The following is a 23,898-nucleotide window of genomic DNA, read 5'->3' on the forward strand; positions in this document are numbered from 1 at the left end:
AATGTGGCTAAGCTTTGAAAACATCGTGCTAAGTTAGATCACCCACAGAGGAAAGGGCAGCTACCGCAGGATTTGATGTTACGACGTATTTGGAGTAGATGCATTCAGAGACAGACTGGAGGGAAAGCTAACAGACGTGAGGAGAAAGAATGGAGATGCTTCTTGTTTGTTATCCAGCTTCTGTGATGAAAAAAAAGTTTTAAAAATGGTTGAGCAACTCGGCAAATGTGACTCATGCCGCCACCTTCTTTCGCCACCTTCTTGTACATTGGTTAAAGTGGTCAGTATAATGTTATATACTGAGTGTGACTAAAATAAGTGATGAACCAACAGTCTATACTACATACTTTACATGGGTAGGTCACTGGTAAATTCACTGGACAATAATAAAGATATAAAAGGAAAAGGGATAGCTTTGAGTCTGCTAGACGGGAAATATGTGAACTCTGTACAAATTAAGAGTGGGGATAGTTTCCCTGGATATTACTCAAAATCTGGAAACAGGGTAAATAATATTAGCTATATAAAATAAAAAGCAATGTTACACACACACACACACACACACACACACACACACTGAAAATCCAAAACAAATTGCAACTTGTATAAAACATGTATCTATGTACTCCTAAAGTTGAAGAGGTTTTTTTAAAGACCAGCAACAAATTGGAAAATGTATGAGCAGACAGCTCACAGGAAATGAATTATAAATGGTACTGGGAAGCTTAAAAAGAGGCTCAAAGATGCTCAACCTTATCCAGGAGAGAAACTGACATTATATCAGTGGGGTGAGCTCACTTCTTGTCTTATAGGAAAAAGCCCAAAATATTGATAGTGTTTCACTGAGGTGGCAAATTAGTCCTTGTGTTTATTACTGCATAGAAAAGTTCACATTGGTTTTCGTGTGTGTGTGTGTGTGTGTGTGTGTGTGTGTGTGTGTGTGTGTGTGTAGTGTGGTGGTCTTGAGCCCAAAAATGTATCAGAGCAATTACAAAATGACATGTATGCACATATGTCTTTAGAAAAATGTTTACATGAGCTCAAGTATACAACATTGAAGATGAATAGAATAAACTATTACATATAAAATAAAACGGTGTGCAGGTGAAAGTAGGGAAGGCTCCAGAACACACTGATTGGGGGTGGGGATGGGATAGATAATTAGAAGCAGAGATTCTTTTTTATTATTTAAAATTATTGGGATTGGGGATTTAGCTCAGTGGTAGAGCGCTTGTCTAGAAAGCATAAGGCCCTGGGTTCGGTCCCCAGCTCCAAAAAAAAAAAAAAAAAAAAAAAATTAAAATTATTGTTTATTTTAAAAATCTAAGTTTATTATTAAGACTTAAAATGTGGTTGTTGATCATTTGAAAAATAGTTACCATTTCAATTGCTTAAGTATTTTTATAATTTGTATGCTAATTTTTATTTATTTATTTATTTTACTTATTCACTTTACATCCCACTCACTGTCTCCATCCTGGTCAACCTCTCCCACAATCCTTCCCCTCTCCTCCATTCCCTTCTCCTGTGGGCAGATAGGGACCCCTTGGGTACACCCCAGCCCAGAATAAGGAACTTACGTGATTACTTAGGAATACATATGTGGGTTCTTCAGTTTGGCTCTAAGTTTTAAGGAGAAGTCAAGAATTAGAGAAGCCATTAATTATTAAGTCCTGGCTCTTGGTTAGTTGTCTCGAATATGTAGTACGCATGGTGGATACATGCATGGACTAAGTACACATGGTGGATATGTGCATGCACTAGTTACTGCATATAGCATGCTGGTTCCTGGGCTGCGTGCTGCAGGTTGTAAGGCAGAGTTCTGTTTCTGTGTATTATCTGGCCATTGTCAGGATACTAAGAAATATCCTAATTAGGATGGTAGTTACAGCTATGTATATGGTTTTGGTCAAACCTAAAACCATACTCAGAGATTGTGGTGGTTGAATGAGAATCCTCTTAAGCTCGTGTTTGAATGTTTGTCTCCAGTATGTGGAACTTTTTGGAAAGATTAGGAGGTGTGGCCTTGTTAGAGGAGGTATGTCACTAGGGGCTACATTTTTAGGTTTCAATCTCTCTCTCTCTCTCTCTCTCTCTCTCTCTCTCTCTCTCTCTCTCTGCCACTATCTTACAGATCAGGTGTAAACTCTTAACTGCTGTTGTGGACAATCATGCCTGTTGTGGACAAACTCTTTGTTATTAAACCCCAAATTAAAGACCTTGGTCATGGTGTCTCTTCACAGCAGAGAACAGGAACTAAGACACACAATAACATTCCCTGGCTCTGTTCACTGATACTCTGAAGCAAATTGGTCAGTGGATACTGTTGAACATGCATCTTACCATGCGGGGTGGAGTGTGGGTCCCACTGTGTACTGCCCTCTTGGAGAAGCTCATGACCACCTCGCTGGTGAGAATGTTTAGTCGCACCCGCTTCGCTTAATGATCAACAGATCTGGGAAATGCATGAAATTCACTCACATTAGTGAATTTATAATAATGTCTACAATTAAAATGCAGCAGCCTGGGGCTTCCTCTCCTTTGACTGTCTGTCTTTTATTCTCTCTCTTACCCTTGGTTCTTAATGACACTAATATTTGCCATATGATTTATCTGCCATACCCCCTAACAAAGCCAAAGTGTTTACAATGTTAATTCCTATTAATATTTGTACATCTGGCTTGGGGCACTTCCTCTCCATCCTGTGCTCGTCATTGTCACTCATGCCACGTTCCTCTCATCCAGCTGCTCCCAGGCACTCTCTCTCTTTATGAGAGACATGGAAGTCACGTGATCCTCAACTTGATTTTCTTTTCTGGCTCTGTCACACCTGCCTCACCCATTATTTGAGTTTTTTTTTTCCTTCCTGAAGATGTTCCCTTTCTCAGCTCCTCTCAGCAAAGGGAAGCACAACATATCCAGTCACGTTTCCTCTGTTCATCCATGTCCATCACAATGATGACAAATAGATTTTTTAGTATTATAAGATCCAAGGACTTACATGTGGCCAAAGACAAAAAGGAGAAGCCTATTTTTCAAGGACCTTTCAAATTCCTGTTCATGTCAGATCCACTAGCAACCCATCAGTAAAAACAAGCAAGTCAAGCCCAAAGTCATCCACCTACCGGGGGATGGAACCAAGACTGTGAGCAGACACCGTTGGGCAAAATCTGGGCCACTAGATTATCAATTGACACAATTACTTCCCAGATATTATAGAGCTGCATAAATAAATAGTTACTTACAACAATATTTATAAAATTCTCTATCCCAAAAATCCTATTGAAAAGAAATATCATACATGCAAACAGAGAGCAGGGAGCAGGAGAGGGAAGGAGACTGAAATGTGGCTGTGACTAGGAGTAAGGAAAATAAGGGAAGTTGTTTTTTGGATACAGAGCTTCAGTTTGGATACAGTGTTTCAGTTTGGATACAGTGTTTCAGTTTGGATACAGTGTTTCAGTTTGGATACACAGCTTCAGTTTGGATACAGTGTTTCAGTTTGGATATAGAGCTTCAGTTTGGATACAGTGTTTCAGTTTGGATACAGAGCTTCAGTTTGGATACAGAGCTTCAGTTTAGATACAGTGTTTCAGTTTGGATACAGAGCTTCAGTTTGGATACAGTGTTTCAGTTTGGATACAGTGCTTCAGTTTGGATACAGTGTTTCAGTTTGGATACAGTGTTTCACTTTTGTGACATAAGAACCCTTCTGAAGTGGATAGTGATAACATCACACAATATTATACATGATATCATTGCAGTTTTTCTCTTGAGACAGGGTCTCACTCTATATCTCAGCCTGGCCTTGAACTCACAGAGATCTGCCTGCCTCAGCCTCCTGAGGGCTGGGATTGTGGTATGTGCCTCCATGCACAATGAATGTACTCAAAAACCACGCTGAATTCTATGAAAACAGGGGACTAAATTGAGGTCAGGTGTAGTTATGCATACCTTAATCATAGAACTTTGAGGCAGAGGCAGGTGGATCTCTGTGAGTTCAAGGCCAGCCTCATCTACACAGGTAGCCAGGCCAACCATGGCTTCCAAATGAGACCCCATTTCCAAAATAAATAAATAAATTAATTAATTAAAAAATAATTAAGTGAATAAAATTGTTAGATTTTATGTTCTATAAATTCTAACACAAAAAATGAAAAAAGAAAACACAGAAAATAAACAATGTATTGTGTTTTCATTTTTTCTACCCATAACCAAATGATCAGTTAATAGAAAAACTGTAAGTTCTCCTAAAAATTACATTGATGAGACTATTAAGGCAGTAAAACCACATAACACATAACTCTCCACCAGAATGGATACCGATAAAGAAATGGAGCCTATAATTTAAATTTCCAGATGAGGGAAAATGAGGATCAGAAAGGACAAGTAACTTAACTGATGGCTGCTAACTCATAAAGACTGAAAGCAAATCAAAACCGACACCTGTGTGATGTCCTGGACCACGGAGTTTCTACCCGGTTTTGGTCTTTTTTTGTTTTTCCCTCCTATAATACACTTTTTAAAAAATGTTTTATATTTTTAAGTAAAATTTGCAGAAAAGTAAATTCATAACGATCAGAAATGGCTTATTTCCACCACACTCTTGGATCCTTTCTAGATGATTAACTTTTTGTTGATGTTTTGTTCTGATCGTGAGATTTTGTGCAGGTCTCGTTTACCTGTCCTAGCTAGGAGGGTTGGTGTATAGGCCAGGCTCTGATTTTTGCCTAAGTATGTGCTGATCCATCTGACTGTTTAATTCTCCACGTTGGCTCACTACTGACTTTCAATATTTTTCCTGAAAGACTTGAGTTTGTGGGAAATAGGTTTCAAGCTTTTACAGAATTACTAGATTCATATCAACCCTGAGGCAACTATACTCCTTAGGATGCATTTTGCCTCTTTCCTCTCTCCTCTCTCTTTGTGTAGTTTAAATGCCACATTCTATTGTTTCTATTGTTTAAATATGGGTTACTGAGTTTATAGGAGACTACATTCTCCAGCTGAATAATATACAAAACAAATCATAATTTAATTCCTCTTGGGATGAGGGGGGAATTTAAGCTCAACATAGTTAGCATACTTAACATGAAATCTGATTTTCAGTAAAAATTAATATGTTGGCTTGCTTACATTTCTAGGGAGTGGATCTGGGCTTGCCAGTGGCATCATTACCAAGTTCCCCATGTGCAGATTAGATCAAATGCTGAACTATGTGTTCGACCCAAGTGTGACCAAAGACAGAAAGTCTAGAGGGACATGCCACAGAGAAATCCAGGAAGGATGCGGAAAGGCTGGAGAGTGGTTAGATTCAGCGAGCATCTTGGTGATAGAACAAGATTTCAAGAGTCACCAGATGTAGAGTGTGAGAGATAAGTCCAGGATCGGTTTGGGCAGCTGAAAACACGGAGAAACCATTACTTCAAAGAGACACTGAGGAACCAGCAGTGTCTATTTCCTTGAGTGTCACTAAGCCCTTCAAGCTTCATCTCTTAGTCTAGGTATCTGCTGCAGTGGCCAGTCACAAGCATCAGTTAGCGTCTCTCAAGAGTGATATGACAACAATGTGCCTCTCTCACTTCCTGGTGTGTCATATTGCAGACAATGCCCTGGCTTGGAACATCTGCATGGTTCAGCTCTGCAGTCACATGAACACTGAAGTATGTGGTGAAATAGTGACTGGTGGCAGGGGAAGCGACAGATAAACACTTCTCTTTTTTCAGTTGTGTGGAATTGTAAGATGATCTCTGAGGTTCTCAGAGAGTTCCACAAAAAACCATAGCTAACTGTGATAGTCAGAGGGCCTCTGGGGCAGTGGAACCACACTGCAAACTAGGCTGAACTCCTGCCCAAGTGTTTAACCATAAAAGAAACAGAAGCCTAAGGGTTAAAGACGCTCCAAGCTAAATTAGCCGGAGAAACACCCACCATCTACATCAAAGCCTAGAGAAGTAATGGGTCTTTTGGATTCTAGAATGGAGACATGGTATAGACTCTGAAGGGACTCTGGCCTGCTGGAGCGTGGCAAACAGGCCTCTGGCAGGCCTTGCTCTTCTCCCTCATTCTGTCTGCCTTGCCAAACTGGTAGATTACATTCCTGCAGTGAGCCACTGAGGACCATTCCCTTATTTGGCCATTTCCTCCTCCTCAGGCTGACTACCAAGATGTAGCTATCAAAGTATTGAAGTCCAGTAATCGAAGCCCCTCTTAGCTCACTAATTAACACGCCCAGTTAAAATTAAACACCTTGTCCTAGTACGAGGTTTCCCCCTTTACCTTTAGAAGCCGCTATCTTCCTATGTTCTCTGCCTCCTTTCCATTCTGAGGCAGTCCTTTGCCCGCATTGGGGCAAATACTCCTCCTCAGTGTCCTTTGTCCATCCCTTTCCCTCCTCATCTCTTTTCTTTGTCTCGTATTCCCTGTTCCCTGTCCCTCTGGGACAAGTAAATCTCCTTTGTGCTGAGAACTTGGTCTTTGGGGGGCGTGGTCCTGAGCCAATACGTTTCCCTTCAGATTTCACACTCTTAAATGCTCAGTTTCCTTGACTTCAGTGATTTTTTTTTTCCTTTTGACAATGAAGAGCGGACTCCACCTGTCTTGAAAAGTTGCAAAGAAAGTTGCAACAAAGTATAACTTTGCTTCAAAGTATAACTCTCTTTCCAGTTTCTAGCACATTTCTTCCTGGTTACCTCAATTCCACAGCCAAGCTAGGCAAGCACAGCCTTTGTGAGAAATTGCAACCCCTGCTCCAGAGAAAGCCACAGCAGAGGCTCCTCCCTTCTGACCACTGGGGCATTTGGGGATGGATAGTTCTTTGTTGTGAAGGGCTCTCTTTAATGTTATGGATTGTTTAACACCAACTCTGGCTTGTATCCACTAGATGTCAGCAGATCTCTTTTAGTAATGACAACCAAAATGTCTCAAAGCATTGTCAAATATCCCCCAAGGACTGAAAAAGATCATCTGAGGTTGAGAATCACCAAACTATGCTAACTCAAAAGATACTGCAAAAATGGGCTAATATGTGCCAATAGGAACACACAGAATGTATGTAAGAACAAACATTGAAAGCATTAAATCAGAAGAATAAATACAGGTGTAAGGCTGGACAGAGAAAGCAGATGACGTCAGCGGATTTGCTGTTCAATGTTTTGGCAAGGACAGGTGGAGTAAATTCTAACACACAGCCTTTGTGCTTCCTGGGTCTGATGATGACCTATGACAGTTGTGATTAGGAATCGAGAACCGTGCTGAGAGTTAGAACGATGGCGAAGCAGGAGTGTGAGAATGAATTTACTCTGTGAAGAATGAAGAAGAGTGACTAGACTGCTTCCCAGAAGGAAGAATGTTGGAATGAACTTAATGCAAAATTATAATATTCACTACTTGTCTATGTGAAGGGATCTCATACAAGTTGCCCTACTACCCGACCTTTTGCCCCAACAGATCTGAAGGCTTGGGGTCTGTGATGCATGGGAAGCACTGTGTGAAATCTCCACAAAACCACAGTAAGAGTTGCTCCACAGGTCCTCACTGTTCTGCAAGAGATGCTTTCTGAAGCAGGGAACAATTCTCTATAGGAAAATGAGGGTCATCTCTCATGAGGCGGATATATTATTAGTTCCACCAACTCCCTGGTGCACAGTTTTAGAAACAACCTGTTGAAGTATGAAAATGGCATACAGTCAAGTCAAGCAGGTTCAGAAAACACACATAATGTCAAGACCAGATAGTTCCCTAGCCATATAGGAGTTCTTTATGCCTACCAAATACAGAAATAAGGATTTGATTCTGCCCCATAGATGGGTTGACACATCACGTTAACTGATTAGTGACATTGAATTACTACTGTCTATTACTCTCACTCAGGGATAGCTCTTAGGAATATTCAGTATACCCAGGGAATCTTTCCTTTCAGCAGAGGTCATATAGACATAATTTGTTATTCATTTTTATGTAAAGGAAGGAGTGACCTGAAGCAAGGCTTTTTTCTCTCATTAATTCAGCCAATGTCCACAATCACCAAAACTATAGCGTCCCCGATCACTATTACTTCAACCTACAAATCCTTTTTACAGCACCGTCAGGCTGAAGACAGAACTACAAAATCCACGGACACCACTGGATTAGTCAGTGTTCCACTGCTGGACACCTTGACCACAGCAACTCTTAAAAAGGAAGCCATTTAACTGGAACTTGCTTACAGATTCAGAGGTTTAGTCCATTGTCATCATGCCCGGTCATCTGAAGTGACTTGTGTAGGGATTTAAACCCAATAGACGGCATTAGCAGATGAGAAAGGTGCAAAAGATGGACTGGAGTGGACACAGCCTTTGTGCTGTTAGCTCTTCATTCTTTCATTACATTTCATTACATTCATTACATTTGCTGTTTCCAGCAACCTGTCCTGAAGAGGTTTTATTGAGCTCTGAACAAATGCAACACTTGTCCCCTTGTCCCTCATTCCTGTGTCAGCACATCTTGATGTAGGTGTAAGCTGAGACTGGCAGCTGTGCAATTTCAAAACGTGGAGCAGTTAAAGATGGGAGTGTTATTAACTTTTGGTCAAAGGAAGGGGCCGATATGCAAATATTTCCTTTGTTCTTGCCTATAGCAGACACTTCAGAGATTCATAATGTTCTTTTCTTCTTCTTCTTCTTCTTCTTCTTCTTCTTCTTCTTCTTCTTCTTCTTCTTCTTCTTCTTCTTCTTCTTCTTCTTCTTCTTCTTCTTCTTCTTTTTTTCGGAGCTGGGGACCAAACCCAGGGCCTTGCGCTTGCTAGGCAAGCACTCTACCACTGAGCTAAATCCCTAACCCCAATTCATAATGTTCTTAAAAGGCCTTAGAAAGTCAGAAAATATCCAAATATGGTGATGATCAACCAAAACTCCTCTTCTGACTGCATCTTTTTGTAATGTTTCATTTCTCCTCTCATTCCCGCCCTCCAGGGTCAAATCCCCAAACAGAGAAAAATCCAAGGGGAACAGAAGGAGAATTAATATAATTATTAAATATGATCTATTTTACTTTTTACATAAAATAACTTATCTTTTATATAAATAGAACATAATTTATATAAGTATGTAATTAAATTAGTTAAGTATAAATATAATATAATTAATACAAACATTTTATTATCATTATTATTACTGCTGTTCTGTTATCCAAACAGAAATATCAGAGGTGGAGAAATAGATACACAAATCTGGAGTTCAGGAGAAGTCTAGCCTTCTAGAATACCACTCACGTCTCAACTCTGAGAAGAATTGTAACATACAGGTTAAAAAAAATCAATTAAAAAGACAAAATGACAGCAAAAAAAAAAAACCACTATCCCCACCTCCCCCAAAAAACCACCCAATGGGATTGTCAGTTAAGACATCCAAGGCAAACCCTCTGGAGCTCAGAAGGAAAGACATGAGAAATCTACCCAAATATAGAACTCGATCCTGTGAGATTGCTCTCAAGTATTTTTGATTAGAAGATAATAATCTCAGCAACAAACAGGTCCCTATTTATTATTTCTCCTAGTTTTCCCAAAAATCTATCTTTAGACAAATGGTGAAAATACTGTGCATAGCTCATCTCTCGTTTTCTTAAGAAATCCATCTTGTGCGCCTAGTCCTAAAGAGATGTGATTCCCAGGGTGGGTTGGGATCCAAGGGGGTCTTCCCCCTTCTCAGAGAAGGGCAGAATAAGGGAGAGGCTTGGAGGTGGGGAATGGAAGGAGGGGCAGGCTGTGATTGGCATGTAAAGTGAATAAATAAGTTAATGAGAAAAAACAGCAAAGAAGAGGGGTAAGAGGAGGGCGAGAGAGGGAGGGGGAAAGGGGAGAAGGAGAAGGAGGAGGAGGAAGAGGAGAAGGAGGGAGAGGAAGAAGAGGAGAAGGAGGAGAAGGAGGGGGAGGAGGAAGAGAAGAAGGAGGAGAAGGAGGGGGAGGAGAAGGGCGGGGGAGGAGAACATCCTGGTAGAGTATGTTATCCTGCCTTCGCAATCACCTTTTCTAGTTCTACCTCATTATGAACTCATTCAGTATAGAATTAAAGCTTGAATGGCCTTTGTACCTGGAAATCAAAGTTCCCAGCACTCAATCCCTGCCAGGGATGTGGCCTAAATGAATCACTTGTCTTATAGCTCACAATCTTGGCATCATTCATGCCTCTCACACTGAAACAAGTATCACCTTTAAAACAAAGATTCTGTTTCAGTATCTGATGTGAGCCGGCGGGCTGGTGCAGTTTCTAAAAAGCACCCAGGAAGAAGGTCTGCGCAGTCTGCCCGGTAGAGTATGAAGTGCGTAAGTGACATGGTTCTAGACCTAAACACGTTATGGGAATTAAGTGGGGAGAAATTAAGGATACTAGTGATGTCTAGGTTCCTCTCCCAGAGATTCTGACTTAACTCATTGAAGTGCTCCGAAGAATCTAGAGTTAACAGGATTTTACATATGCAAAGGAGAAAACATTTAATGAGCTCTCAAATGATTTGCCACAAATATCAGAATGGGTACATCTAGAAAAAGAAAATACCACCATTATCAACTCCTCTAATCATTATCTATGCTAGTGGTTCTCAACTTTCCTAATGCTGCAACCCTTTAATACATTTCCTCATGCTGCAGTGGGTCCCAACCATTAAACTATTTCATTTCTATTTTATAACTGTAATTTTGCTGCTGTTATCAATTGTAATGTAAATATCTGATATATAGGATATCCATATGTGACCCCTATGAAGGGGTCATTTGACCGCGAAAGATCCACAGGTTGAGAACCACAGGCCTACGAGCTTGCGGGCTCAGTCCCTGCCTTTTCCACGCCCACGGTCTGGCCCCGTCCCACCCATCAAGGCAACATTCGATCTCCTCCAAGTCCATTGGTCAGTCTGTTCTCTTCCATTGTCTCCATTTCCGGCTCCACAAGATCAACTTCCGGCACAGAGCGGCACGTGACCGGATACGGGAAGTGGCGGCTTCTGCCCGCTTCTTTTCCCAGCTCAATGAAAAGCGTTTCATAGCTGCTCTTGCTGCCGGCGCCCTTGTAGAGTCCGTCTTGGAGCACCAACCTCGGCCGGCCGGCCTCGCGGTAAGCTTCCGGCCGGGGACCGGCGGTCCTGGAGGTGGTAGCCTAAGTGGAGGCAGTGTTCAATCTGCGTCAGGTCGGCCACTCCCAAGTGACACGGCCCACCCACCCTGCTGCCCTCCAGGGCTGCAGAACCGCGGCTGCAGAGCCCGTACTGAGTCCTTACTTCTTCCTGTCCTGGGCTCTGGGAGAAGACGGAGCCGGGAGGCAGCCTAGGGTCAGTCCTCAGTTCCGCCCAACCGGGGCAGATTTCATTTTTGCCAAATTAGCGTGGTTTGGGAGAGGAGAACGTGACCTGGCTTCTGCCGGTCCAAATCAACAAATATGTCCTTATAAATCTTCAAAGGGCGTTGCCCAGCCTCTGAGCAGTTTTCGTTTTTTGGATGACATGTCTCCGAGTTGAGATGTCACTGCAGTAGATGGGCCCAACCCATTAAGGCACTCGCACTGACACACAGTGTAATGATGGCCCTATCAAGCTGCAGGAAGTAAGATACGCGATGAACAGAGGTTAGCTGCCTCTGTAACGGGCAGCCTTGAGGTTTTAGAAGGCGAAGATCTAAAGAGAACCCAGAATATGGGCGTGGGTTTTAGACTTGGTAAATAGTTGTGAAGGCCACTATTAATAATACTGGCATAATATAAAGTTCTGCATAAACATTGGAGAATTCATCACTAACCCCAAAGAAGACTGACTGTCACAATTCTACATCATCCCATTCATGTCTTTCAGATTCTCCACTATACCCCCAGAGTGCTACGTGGCACTTAGTGAATAGTAATATTTGTTGAATTACGTCTAATTCCTTTTATGAGTTATAACCAGTCCTCTGCTGTTTGGCTGTTTACCATGCACTGAGTCTTTAGTATGGTGAATATTGGCCTGTGTTAATTGTTCTGTTTACCAGTTTTTACTGTTTCAATAAAACAGGTTACACCAAGAGGTTGTAGTAAGTACCCAACACACAAACCTGTGTTAGAGCCGCCTCCTCCTCCTCCCTCCTCCTCCTCCTCCTCCTCCTCCTCCTCCTCCTCCTCCTCCTCCTCCTCCTCCTCCTCCTCCTCCTCCTCCTCCTCCTCCTCCTCCTCCTCCTCCTCCTCCATCACCACCACCACCACCACCACCACCACCAAGAGATGGCTGTGGAGACCTAGGAGATGATACTCATGTCCCCATTAGATAGCAAGCACTTGTCTTGTAAATACAGTAAGTGCTCTAGACATTTGCATGGGAAGAGCAATGAGGATTAAGACTTTTACTGAGTCAACTTCATCCAAATGGAGAAATGTACGTTTGAATAGGGAGAAGATAATCTGGCCTGCATGGGAAAGTGCTTAACCAAAGATTTCAAGTCAGAAACAGCACAGTGCTTTGAATGCAAGGCATGGCTTGAGAACAGTGGTATAATGAGGACTGGTTTAAAGTTATTTACTAGTTTTTCAGGGAACTTGTAGAAACTTTAAAAAAAGAAAAAGGTAACAGGTGCTATTACTTACAGGCAGTAAATCTTGATTGCTGTGTTGGTGGCCAGATGGGGGAAAAGTAAATTATATGTAGATGGAGAAGTCACTGCGTACGCTAACAGATTTCACGTTGGCATGGAGGAAGCAATGAACTAGGGCAGAGTTTGAGTCTGGGTTGTTTTCTTACAGATTCAAAAGTTGGAAAGAGGTAACTTGGAGGGAACTATCCCTGGTCTGTTGTTGAGTGCAACAGTATTTCCTTAAATGTTTACTAAGCACTCGCTGTGTGCCTCTTGGCAAATGCTAGGAATATAAAGATGGATAAGATGAGACCCTTGCTGAGAGAGAACTGCTTTTAGTAGGGTCTAGAGTGCACTAGCTAGAAAACACTGGTTGGAGAGCTGCTGCCATAGAGGTAAGCTGGGGAACAGAAGAGGAGGAAGGCTTCAAAGAAGATGCAGTGTGTTATCAGAATGGTTGAGGGTGAGTTGGAATTTGCAGTGACAAGAATTTCAGAAAGAGGAAAATAGTGAACAAAGCCCAGAGACAGAACAGTAAACCGCAGTGTCCACTTGAGTTTGAGGATAGGATAGAGTAGCGCTTTAATGTCACACCTGGGCCCTAGGGCACATTAAGGGGTGTGCCACAAGCTAGAGTCATCTGAAAGGAGGAAACCTCCATTGAGAAAATGCCCCCGTAAGACCCAGCTGAAGGGCATTTTTTAAATCCGTGGTTGACGGGGGCTGGATCATAACGGCAGTTGCATGCCTGACTTGCAGAAGGGACTGCAGGACTGTTCTAAAGCCTCCACGCCATTTGTGATCCTCCCAGCTGGGTGGGGGAGGCCCCTTCCTCATTGCTTACTGCTGTGAGTCCTGTGGATTTTTAGCCTTCCCAGCAGTTGAAAGTAGGATTCTCGCCGCAGATGTCAGTCGTATTTCCCAAGTGGTTGATGGTATGAAACGTTTTGGGTTTCTGGTGTGCATCTTTGCAGTAGGCAGAGGGCGGCTGCACGTGTTTTTCCTCAGCACCATCCACGCCCCCTTTTCTTGTGCGTGGTCTCTCACCAGATTGGCGCTCCAATCACAGGTGAAGCTGTCTGCTCCGTGAACTCCAGGGATCTGCTTGTCTCTGCCTCCCCAGCGTGAGGTTGAAGGCAGGCTTCCCCATGCACTGCTTGTTAAGTGAGTTCTGGAAACTAATAAGATTGGACTTGTGTCCTCCAATTACTAGGAAACACTTTTCCAACAGAGCTGTCACCCCAGCTCTATACCGAACATTTTTTCTATATTTATTGGCTTTTTGTACGTGTCTCTGTGTGTCTGTGTGTATGCTTGCATATATGTATATATGGGTGTGTGTGTGTGTGTGTGTGTGTGTACTGGTTTCTCTGATTTCATTTCCATACTTGAAGCTCCATGCTTCTATGTTATAGATGTATTAATATATTTATGTATTTATTAAGAATTTATCATTCGAGTCATAAATGGAACACTATGAGGGAGGGCGGTGCTTTTGTGAATTAGCTCAACACCTTCTCCTAAATGCTTTTCAGCTGAGAGAAGATGACAGCAATCAAGCACGCACTACAGAGAGACATCTTCACGCCCAATGACGAACGCCTGCTGAGCATCGTGAATGTCTGCAAAGCAGGCAAAAAGAAAAAGAACTGTTTTCTGTGTGCCACGGGTCGGTGTTTATTCAGCAAAAATGTGTACTAAATACTCCATTCCTTAGGAACAATTCTCATTGTCTCTATAGCAGGGAGAAGAATTGGACTGACAAATTAATTTTAATTGACTTTATCAATGTTGTAAGAGAGTTTTCATGGTGTATGTCTAAGGTGGCTGACAAGTGAAAGAGAGAACGCCAGGCATGCAGTGTAAGGTGACAGCTCTGGTATCTTTGTGCTGTGGTGGTGCCTTCCTTACCCCATTCCTTTCTGTCCTCCGGTGGCTGGTGGCTGGGATCTGGGATCCTGCATTTTACCACATTCTCTATGTGTAATTTACTTTTACTTGTCTTTAAACTTTAAATAAACTGAATTATAATTCCTTGTGACCCCTCCCATTCACTTGTACATTCATGAGAGTTTTGTTTTATTTCCCAGTTTTTATTTTTATTTTTTTTTTGATTTCAGTCTGTATTCCTGGCTGGCCTGGAGCTCAGGGCTCCTCCTGCCTATGCAGCGTGCTAGCACACCTGGCCCTGAGTTAGGACTGTTTTTTTTTTTTTTTTTTTTTTGGTTTTTTTTTTCGGAGCTGGGGACCGAACCCAGGGCCTTGCGCTTCCCTAGGCAAGCGCTCTACCACTGAGCTAAATCCCCAACCCAGGACTGTGTTCTTAAACAAGGCTCTAACACCGTCATAGTCACTGCAGTGGCATGCTCCGCTGTGAGTGTCCCACAGCCCCTATACCCATCCTTCCAGGGGTGAGCAGGAGGCTTGTGCCTGGATTTTGCTGTTTAAACAGCTTGTCTGTGAATGTGCTTGTCTTGTCTTCTGCTATACACACCAAAATTATTTTAAAGCAGATACTTGGATGTGGATTCTCCTTTTCACTCCCACAGCAGTGTGGTTCTCTTGTGTTCTCTACACCCTAATCAACGGTTGTCAGGACGGCAGAGTGACAGTATCTATCGTATCTATCTATCTCCCCGTGATTTCAGATGTACCTCCCCAGTTCGTGATGAGGTTGAACATCTTCTCACGAACTTATTGGCCATTTACTTAGGTGATTTACCACATAAGCCTTTTGCTCTTTTCCTATTGGATTGGTTGTCATTAGTTATTATGATTATCTGGATAGAGAGAGGATCTATCAGCTGCATAGATATTTCTATTATGTGGGCTGTATACTTTCTGGTTTGTGGCTTATCTTTGCATTTTTTGTGGTTCCTCTTAATGAAATTTAATTGTCATTAAATACAATTACTTTGATGCTTTTGGCTTCTGCATTTGTAAAGATTTTGAGTCACTTGTGTCTTAGAGCGTGTGGCGTGTTTGTGTCTGTCTCTGTGAATGAGCACGTTTGTATTTCAGGATTTTTCTTATATCTCATTTGCTTTGGTTTTGTTCTTTACTCGTTCATCCTAATTTTAGAATCAGCCTCTTAAGTTCAGCTTTTGTTGTGTTTTGATCGGGATTGCTTTTAAGCTGTCATTTAAGTTGTAGGGATTTGCGTTTTTTTAATGATGTTTGTTTCCATGAATATGCTTATTTTCTGTGTTGGTAAGCCTTGCTACTTTCTTTTTAAAGTTTTGCATCTTTTTATATTTGTTACAAGGTATTCTTACGTCTGTGTGCTGTTACCAGTTATAATGTAAGATATGATGAAACAAAATGGTATCTTTTTTAAATACACTGTTTGCAATATACTGGTTTAAGACTTTGCTTCCATGTTCTTTATTTGTGTGTAGTTTTCCTCTTGCTACCTTCAGCTGGTTAGCCATAGTTATTAAATAACCAGTGCGTGCCCCTTGCGTTCTCACTAGAATGGTTGTGTGCTTGGAGTTATTCTCTTCTTGAAAACTTTGCAGGAGAAGCAGGTGGCAGTGCTGGACCAGTGTGGGAGGTGGGGTGATGGCACATTTTTGCCCAGCAAGTGCAGTTTAGTGGACATCTTTTCCAAATATTCCTAATCCTGTTACCCTCATGTTGTGGTGACCCCAACCATAACGTTTTTGTTGCTACTTCGTAACTGTAATTTTGTTTTCTATATATCTGTTTTCCGATGGTCTTATGTGGCCCCCAGGTTGAGGACCTCTGTTTTAGTCCGTTTGGGTATGTTAAGGTCTTTAAGAGAGTATTGGGGGTTTGTTGTTTGTTGTTTGGAAAGCCATTGCTTTTTAAATGTATCAGCATTCATTTCAGATCCAAACTCCATTCTGTTGCCAGTCATGTTTTGAAAGTAGAAACTAGAGCATGTAACTTCTCTAATGGTGTCCCTTGCTACCTCCACCGCAGTCCTTGAGAAGCTGAGCACCCATCCTCTGTAGTGACTTCATTCCCGTCCACCTCGTCTTACTTTGTGCTGTCAGGGTTGACTACCCACTGTTGCTCTTCGTGACGGTGTCAGGCGCTTTCAGGACTCTAGGGACTTAATGTGTCAGTCGTTAGATTTCTCCTCCTGCACTCTGTGAAAGAGCCCTGCAGCTGTACCTCTCAGGCATCTCTCTGCCTCCAGCCCTCTAATCTGACTCAGATGATTCCTTTAGGAGTCTCTGACCTCTGTCCAGGCCCCCGAGAGCCACATTTGCAGGAAGAGTGAGTAGGTGACTCATGCTAACAGTCCTGTCTGTGTGCTCTGTTCAACAGTGACAACTGAACGCCCCGTGCAGGTGAAGGTGGTCAAAGTCAAGAAATCTGACAAGGGAGATTTCTACAAAAGGCAGATTGCTTGGGCCCTGCGAGACCTTGCTGTGGTAGACGCCAAAGATGCCATCAAAGTATGTTTTCCACAGTCCTTTCTCTTGTGTTCAGGCAGTGTCTTTGCTGTTACACACAGCATTGTGTGCTGAGGTGATCTAAGCTTTTCTGTGGCTGTAGATCTGCCACCTGCTAGTAGAAAATGCATTCATCTCTACTTCTTCAGCCCCGCTGTTAGACCACTTACAATAATAATAAAACTACATACATGTGCTGGGACCACTTTTTTACTTTATTAAAGCTACAGTTATATTTGTGTTCAAACTACATAAACTAGAACAAACTGACCTTAATACTATTTCTTTATTTAAATTAAATATACTTACTGGACAATTCTATAAATCAGTATGGATTTCACAGTAATAGGTTGTGTGAGTTAAGTCTCTAAGATAGTCGTTGTTTTGGTAAGACTAAAGCATGTGTGATGTCTGTAAGGGAGGCTTCCTTTTTAATCCTCCCGAATGGGGTGAGGAGTCAGCAGCTGGGGAGCCAATCTGGGCATTGGACATTTGTGGGTCAAATAAAGGAAGTGAGACAGGGTTACTCACCTTATTTTGAGGTGATTAAATAAAGTTTTAAGGATATAAGCTTTATACCTTTATTTGTTTGTACTCAAACTACGAGGACATAGCATAATTCAGTAATCCCATTAAAGGGCTACCTGTGTTCCTGGCAGCTCAAGGCAGTTGTCAGCCGTACCCTGTGACAGTCACTAGCGCTCCCTCTCCTGGTTAGTGGGGTCCTTCCTCCACCTTCCCTGCTGGCCAGCTATGCCCTGGTCGCTGCTGTGCGCCTTTGTGCATTGGTGTGTGGTTCAGAGCAAGGCCTGCACCAATGTAACCGTCAGACCTCTGCGGAACTCCACAAGTCACGCCTGCTTGGCAGAAGGCACAAAGAAGAACAGAATAGTAGTGGCATCTGTAAATTTTTCTGGTAAGAAAAAATTTTAGTAAGCTAGTCTTTTCCTAAGAAGCACACAGGATTTAGGGAAACGTGTAAAGTGGTTTGACAAGTGTGGAGAGGAAGAGGGAGGAGTATTTGAAACTTCAGTACGTGGTTTCTGATCCTGGGGTGGCAGGAGGAGGAAACGCTCTGGGAAGTCTCAAGAAGTGCACAGGTCAGCAGCTTTGCAGACATGCGCCGTGAAGTTCACTCAGCCATGCCCAGCACGGCTCAGACAGACTCCTCTCTGCTGGCTTGTCTGTGTCCTGGGTTTTTGTGTGTTTGTTTCATTTATGTAAGCATCTTGGTGTGTGTTTACTGTAGATGGATATAAAATGGGCAATCTCCATGCTGAGCCTGGGAGTAGCCGTTTCGGATCATGCATTGATTGGTGTGGATGCCACACTGAACACTCGGCCTCATTGCTGGCGTGTGGGACGTTGCCAGTGCTCTTGGATAACTTTGTACATAGTAAAGTGACTCCTTTTCATCATAAATACAAGTTTTTACTTAAAATTAGTTTATTCCATTGGGGTGGGGCACATGCGCCATGGTGGCGTGCGTGTGGAGATTAGCGGACAATTGGTGGGAGCGTCCTGTCCTTCCACCACGTGCAGCGTAGTTGTGAGATTGGCAGCCTTTTCCTGCTGAGCCAGCCCACCAGTTCAGGTTGTCAGCTTCTTGGATTTGTAAGCTCTGTTTGTTCAGATGTATGTTGAATAAATTGCTAATTTTACCCTTCTCTTACATGACTATGATGCTAAAAGTCAAGTCCTGTCCCTTAAAATACCCCATTCTTCAAAGTAATGGTCTCATCTAACTTTTCTTTCCTTGAAAGTCTATTGACCTCCCCTCCCCCTTATCTTTGTAGCCTACAGACCGTTAATATGTTAGACTATATTACTGTCCTATCCTGTAGTGCACTTGAGTCTACATTTCAATTCTTTGGAAGTGAACAATACTATACAGTCATGATTGATTTCCACAGAAGACTCAAGTAGTCCTATAATCGAGAAAGAAATACTGCTGTACAGTGGCTGTTCTGGTTAGTTTTTGTCAACTGACACAAACTAGAGTCACCTGGAAGGAAGGAACTTCAACCGAGGAAGTGCCTCTATCCAGTTGGCCTCTCCGCATATCCGGCATATCCGGCGTATCCGGCATATCCAGCATATCCGCATATCCGGCATATCCGGCATATCCGCATATCCGGCATATCCGTATGGCCTTTTCTTGCTTGTTGATTCAGGTGGGCGGGCCCAGCCCACCTTGGGTGGGGGCATCCTGGGCAGTTGGTCCTTGGAGGTGTACTAAAGGGAGCTGAACGGGAGCAGGCCAGTCGGCAGCTTTCCTTCATGGTCCCTGCCCTGACTTCCCACTGTGGGAGCTGTGGGATCTTCCTTCCCGAGTTGGTTTGGTTAGAGTTCTATCACAGCAACAGAGAAGCAAACTGAACACTGACCCGCAGACTTGGAGCAGGCATAATGTGACTCAGGCTGCCTCGGTCCCCTACACAGCTCTCAGGTGCACCGACACTGTTGCCTTTTGAGAGCCCCGTAATTATTCCATGTTCTCAAAGCAGTAAGCGCAGCCCTTGTTTCTCCCCTTTGGTCTTAGGAAACATACAAGGCTTTAGATTAAACTTTTTCCTTATGTTTTAATCAGGTATATTCTTTAGTTGGGAGTTAGTATCAAAGCACATGTTATCAATGAAATTATGTTACCAAAATTTCATACACAACTTCAAGAAAAAGATACCCACATTAAAGCTAGATAGCATTGCCATGTTACCTCGGGGAGACTGAACACAAAGCCATTAAGTGTGTGTAACCCAGCCTTTCACTCCTAGCCGTTAAGGGCACAGAGAGAAAGTGGTCACTGGGATGTTGTCGCTTGTCCAGGTTTTGCTATAAATCATATTCCCTAAGGACTTGAAGTCATTTTGTTGATGTGTGTGTAGGAACCAAGCCTGGCCCTGGTACGTGTGAGGCAAGTGTGTCCCTAGCCATTTACAAGATGGCGGATGGTCTTTTTTGCCTCCCAAGAACAGCCCATTCTTACTTCTTCAGTAGACTTTATAGTAACAGCGAAAGCCATGGGAACAAACTTGTTTCTACACTCTTCATTCCAGGAGAGCCCTGAGTTCGATTTGCATTTTGACAAAGTGTACAGGTGGGTGGCCAGCAGCATCGCCGAGAAGAACGCCTTCATCTCCTGCACCTGGAAGCTGAACCAGCGCTACCTCCGCAAGAAAATCGATTTCCTCAACGTCAGCTCGCAGCTCTTGGAAGGTACAGTGAATGAGAGTCCGCGTAACCCCTGATCACGCGCGACCTGACGGCCATGTGACTTGGCATTATTCAGAGTAGCTAGGATACTGAGTTGGCCTTGCAATGCCATAAAACATTGTCAAAATCATTGTCTCACTGAAAACACATGTGTACATTGTAGGATGTGGGTGTGTTAAGTGTAAAAAGTAGACTCACCCATCCCGGGCGTGGTGGCACAGGCAGCAGTCCCTCCCTACTTGGGAGGCTAAGGCAGAAGAGTCACAAGTTCAAGACCTGCCTCAGTTCCGAGCGAGCGCAAAGCCAGAGTGAGTCTTTCGGGCCGCTTAGTGAGACACTGCCTAAAGATCAGCAGTGATGGGCTGGAGACAGCTCTGGGTAGAGCGCTTGCCTGTGCAAGGACACTGGGTTCAGTCTCAGTGCTTAGACAATGCTCACCTGTAAAGGTGCTCCTTGGAGACAACTGCTGTTAACATTTTGACATATATATTTTTTTCTATGAATACCTAAATAGAGAAGTTTGCACTTTTGTTTCTTAACATTCTTTTTTCATAGAATGAACTCAGCACAAAAAAAAAAAATTACTAAATACTTACTCCAAATTTCTGTTTAAAGAGCTGTGGGGTAAATGACCCTACAGCAGTACTTTTATGCCTAGCAGTAGGCTAACACAATTCTGATGTTATATTGCCCAAGTTTAAATTCTGGCTTTGCCAGCTATGTCCTGGCTTTACATAGTTAATGCAGCCTCAATTTCCCTTATTTGCAAAATAGAGATGATGACAGTATGTAGCCTACAGTCATTATTAATAATACACTCCTTAGCATGTACACATGATGAGATGAGTCTCAGGTGGATAGTAAATGCTCAGTAAATCTCATCTCTTCTTGGCAACAGAACCCTTGGGCAGGAGGTTGATGGGGGCATCAGTGATTTGTCTGCCTTCGCAAATGTTGCTGTGGACTGTTTTGTGTGGCAAGACAGCCTCTGTTCTGAAGTATTAAAATGTTAGTGAGATCTCATACTCTGCACGGTTCTTCCCTAAGGGTGTAATCGATCTATGGAAATGTTCTTAATGCCCCAGGGATACCTGTGCATATCACAGAAGAAACCAGCTCATTGTTGTTTTGAAGCTGGTGAAGCCCAGGCTAACTTGGAATTCAGTGTGTAGCCTGGGTTAACTTTGAATGCCTGGCAGGCCTCCTGCTTAACATTCCTAGTGGGCCATCACGCCTGCCTGCCTTTAAACCTTGTTCATGTGTTTACTGGAAGGAGGACATGTGCCTTCCGCTGCACTGTGTGGAGGTCAGAGGAAAATGCTGTGAAGTTGGTTCTCCTTCCAGCTTTCTATGGCTTCCAGGGACTGAATTCAGGTCACCAGGCAAGCACCCGTACCCACTGAGTCAGTCTCTGGCCCACTATTTAAAAATTTATGATATACTTTGGAGCAAACCACTTATCTAGCTACTTGCCTCTTTATTGGTCCTCTTTTTTTTATTTGGCTGTGGAAGTTTCTCCCTTCAAAGAGATTCCTCTTTCTCAGCAGCTCTACTCTCTCTGGCCTTAGTGCTTAGAAGTGGCAGCAAGCTGGCAGATACATCTGTCAGGCCTGAGCAGCCCCCAGCCCCGCCCTACCGAGACACTGGCCTGGCTTAGGGGCATCAAGGGGCTGCCATGCCCCCAGGGCCTCGGCTGGGGTGTGCTGAGGAAACGACCCCCTAGAAATGTGTGGTGATTTTCCTTGCCTCCAACTACAGATTCATTTGCTTAGAATGACTCTGAGGATTTTTGTTTTGTTTGTTTTACCAATTTAAGTAGGAATATTCTGACTAGCTAATCATCATTGGAAAGCATGCTATTCTGTTTTCAAATATTATGTTTCTGGATGTTATGTATCCCTAAGATATATTTTAAGTTGATATATTTTCAATAGGACAACTATATTGAAAAAACGCATACTCTATCACTTAAAAACATTACCAAAAGAAAAAATATTACCAAAGACTATTGCTGATTTTAATGATAAAACTGAACTTTTTTTAAAGGTACTTAACTTTTCAGTACATACTACCAGTGTTGATGTTTATAAGGATGAGCTCCAGTTGAGATTGGTTTTGAGGATGCTAAAAGTCCTTCAGGATGTCATTTTGGAAAGCATTTCCTATTGACCAGTAACCATTGTTTTGGTTTAGTGTTCTGGGAAAGCTTTATAAATGTCTGAAACTAGTTCTCATGGGCCTTCAAGTCACAGCATTAATCCAGTTTTTAAGAAGTAAATGTCTCCAGGCTTTGGATAAGGAGGGAAACCTTATCCAAAAGGTTGCAGCCTGCTTTGAAGAGCTAAATAAGCAGCCAAGCCAGTCGGTACTGTGTAACGCTCGTGCAGCAGCTGCAGCTGCAGCTGCAGCTGCAACTTTGGTAGTTTCCTAAATCACAATGGGTGCTGGAGTCTGAGAGGTGGAGGGGAAGTTCTTTTTGTCTTAGCCTTCGCTTTTTTATCCTTTGACTTGCAGCCAGAGTTTTAAACAATCTTCCATTTGAATCCTTGAATGCCTGCTTGTACTATAGTCTCCTGTGTTCGTTTCTTGCCTCCCTCAGTCTTATTCTTTGAAACAGTGTTTTGTGACTAACCCTTTGTGAGGGAGTGTCCTGGCAAAGCTTTGGGCCTTGAGTGAAAATAACTACACTAAATGCATGAGTCAGAGCTGACCTAAAAATAATCCCCAGGAAAGGATTTGCTTCCCAGCTTTCCTCTTCAGGACTGGTCGGCACTGTTTCCGAAGGACTGAGAGGGACAGGGACATATATTTTGAGACGATGAATAAGAAAACAAGCCTGCACGTTTAGCTTCTCAGGATCTTCATGGTGTAGTTGGCCTTGATGTTACCCTGAGACGCCAGGTTTAGCATGAAGTTCAAACGCAATGTGGGTAGTAGTTAAGTTTTAAGTCTGTGTACTTTCTACCCAGCTAATACTCTTTGCTTCCTTTCCTCTGCTTTCTTCATCCCTTTACTCCAGAACTGCCTAAAGTTGCAGAAGGTGCGTAAGCCTCTTCTTCTATTCCGTGTGTGTGTCACCCGCTCTGTCACCCATGGGTTGTATAGTTCATGGATAACTTTATTACCAAGTCCATATAGTAATAAAGCTAATAGCACTACTCACCATTAGCTTCCAAAAGACTGTCTCAGGGAAAGGAAATACTCCGAATGTAGTTTTGATGACGTAAAGCACTTGTTTTTCCCAATGTTTAGTGTAGTGCAGTGTGGTGGGCTATTCAGGCAGTACCTGCCCTCTAGTGGTTAATATGGAATTACATCTGATAGTTGAGCATCTCCACAGGGTACGAAATCGTCTCAATGAAGAGAGAAGGAAGATAGCCATGTTTCTCTACAAGTATTTCTAGAGTGCAATCTATAAATTGCTTATGTCAGAAATTTTAATCTCCTTTCTCCTTTAAGACATAAAGAAATATGCCTAATTTATTTTCTTCTTCAGAGTAAATATTGTCTCACTTAGAATTAACAGGTTTTTGTTTTGCGCCAACAAATGTACTTCAAGTCATGCTGACTGGAAATACTCACTCACAGTAAGTTAACAGACACTTGGAGCATGCCGACTTGCGGTTTAACTCCCGCCACAGTCAGCTTAGAGATCAACAGCTTTTTAGAGCTATAATTAGGGCTAGAGTGATT

The 23,898-nt window shown here is 42.7% G+C and overlaps 1 protein-coding gene across 1 annotated transcript in view; it reads left to right on the forward strand.

The window, feature by feature from the left end:
• Positions 1–10,944: 10,944 nt before the first annotated feature.
• Positions 10,945–23,898, forward strand: part of Exoc1 (exocyst complex component 1) — a 50,553-nt gene continuing 37,599 nt past the window's right edge. The window contains exons 1-5 of the mRNA XM_032917160.1: positions 10,945–11,087; positions 14,104–14,237; positions 16,865–16,995; positions 20,049–20,208; positions 23,225–23,245. Of these exons, the coding sequence (XP_032773051.1) occupies positions 14,114–14,237; positions 16,865–16,995; positions 20,049–20,208; positions 23,225–23,245 (436 nt within the window). The 5' untranslated portion in view covers positions 10,945–11,087; positions 14,104–14,113. The remainder of the gene's footprint in view (positions 11,088–14,103; positions 14,238–16,864; positions 16,996–20,048; positions 20,209–23,224; positions 23,246–23,898) is intronic.

The sequence above is a fragment of the Rattus rattus genome, chromosome 11 (genome assembly GCF_011064425.1).
Source record: "Rattus rattus isolate New Zealand chromosome 11, Rrattus_CSIRO_v1, whole genome shotgun sequence".
NCBI lineage: Eukaryota > Metazoa > Chordata > Mammalia > Rodentia > Muridae > Rattus > Rattus rattus.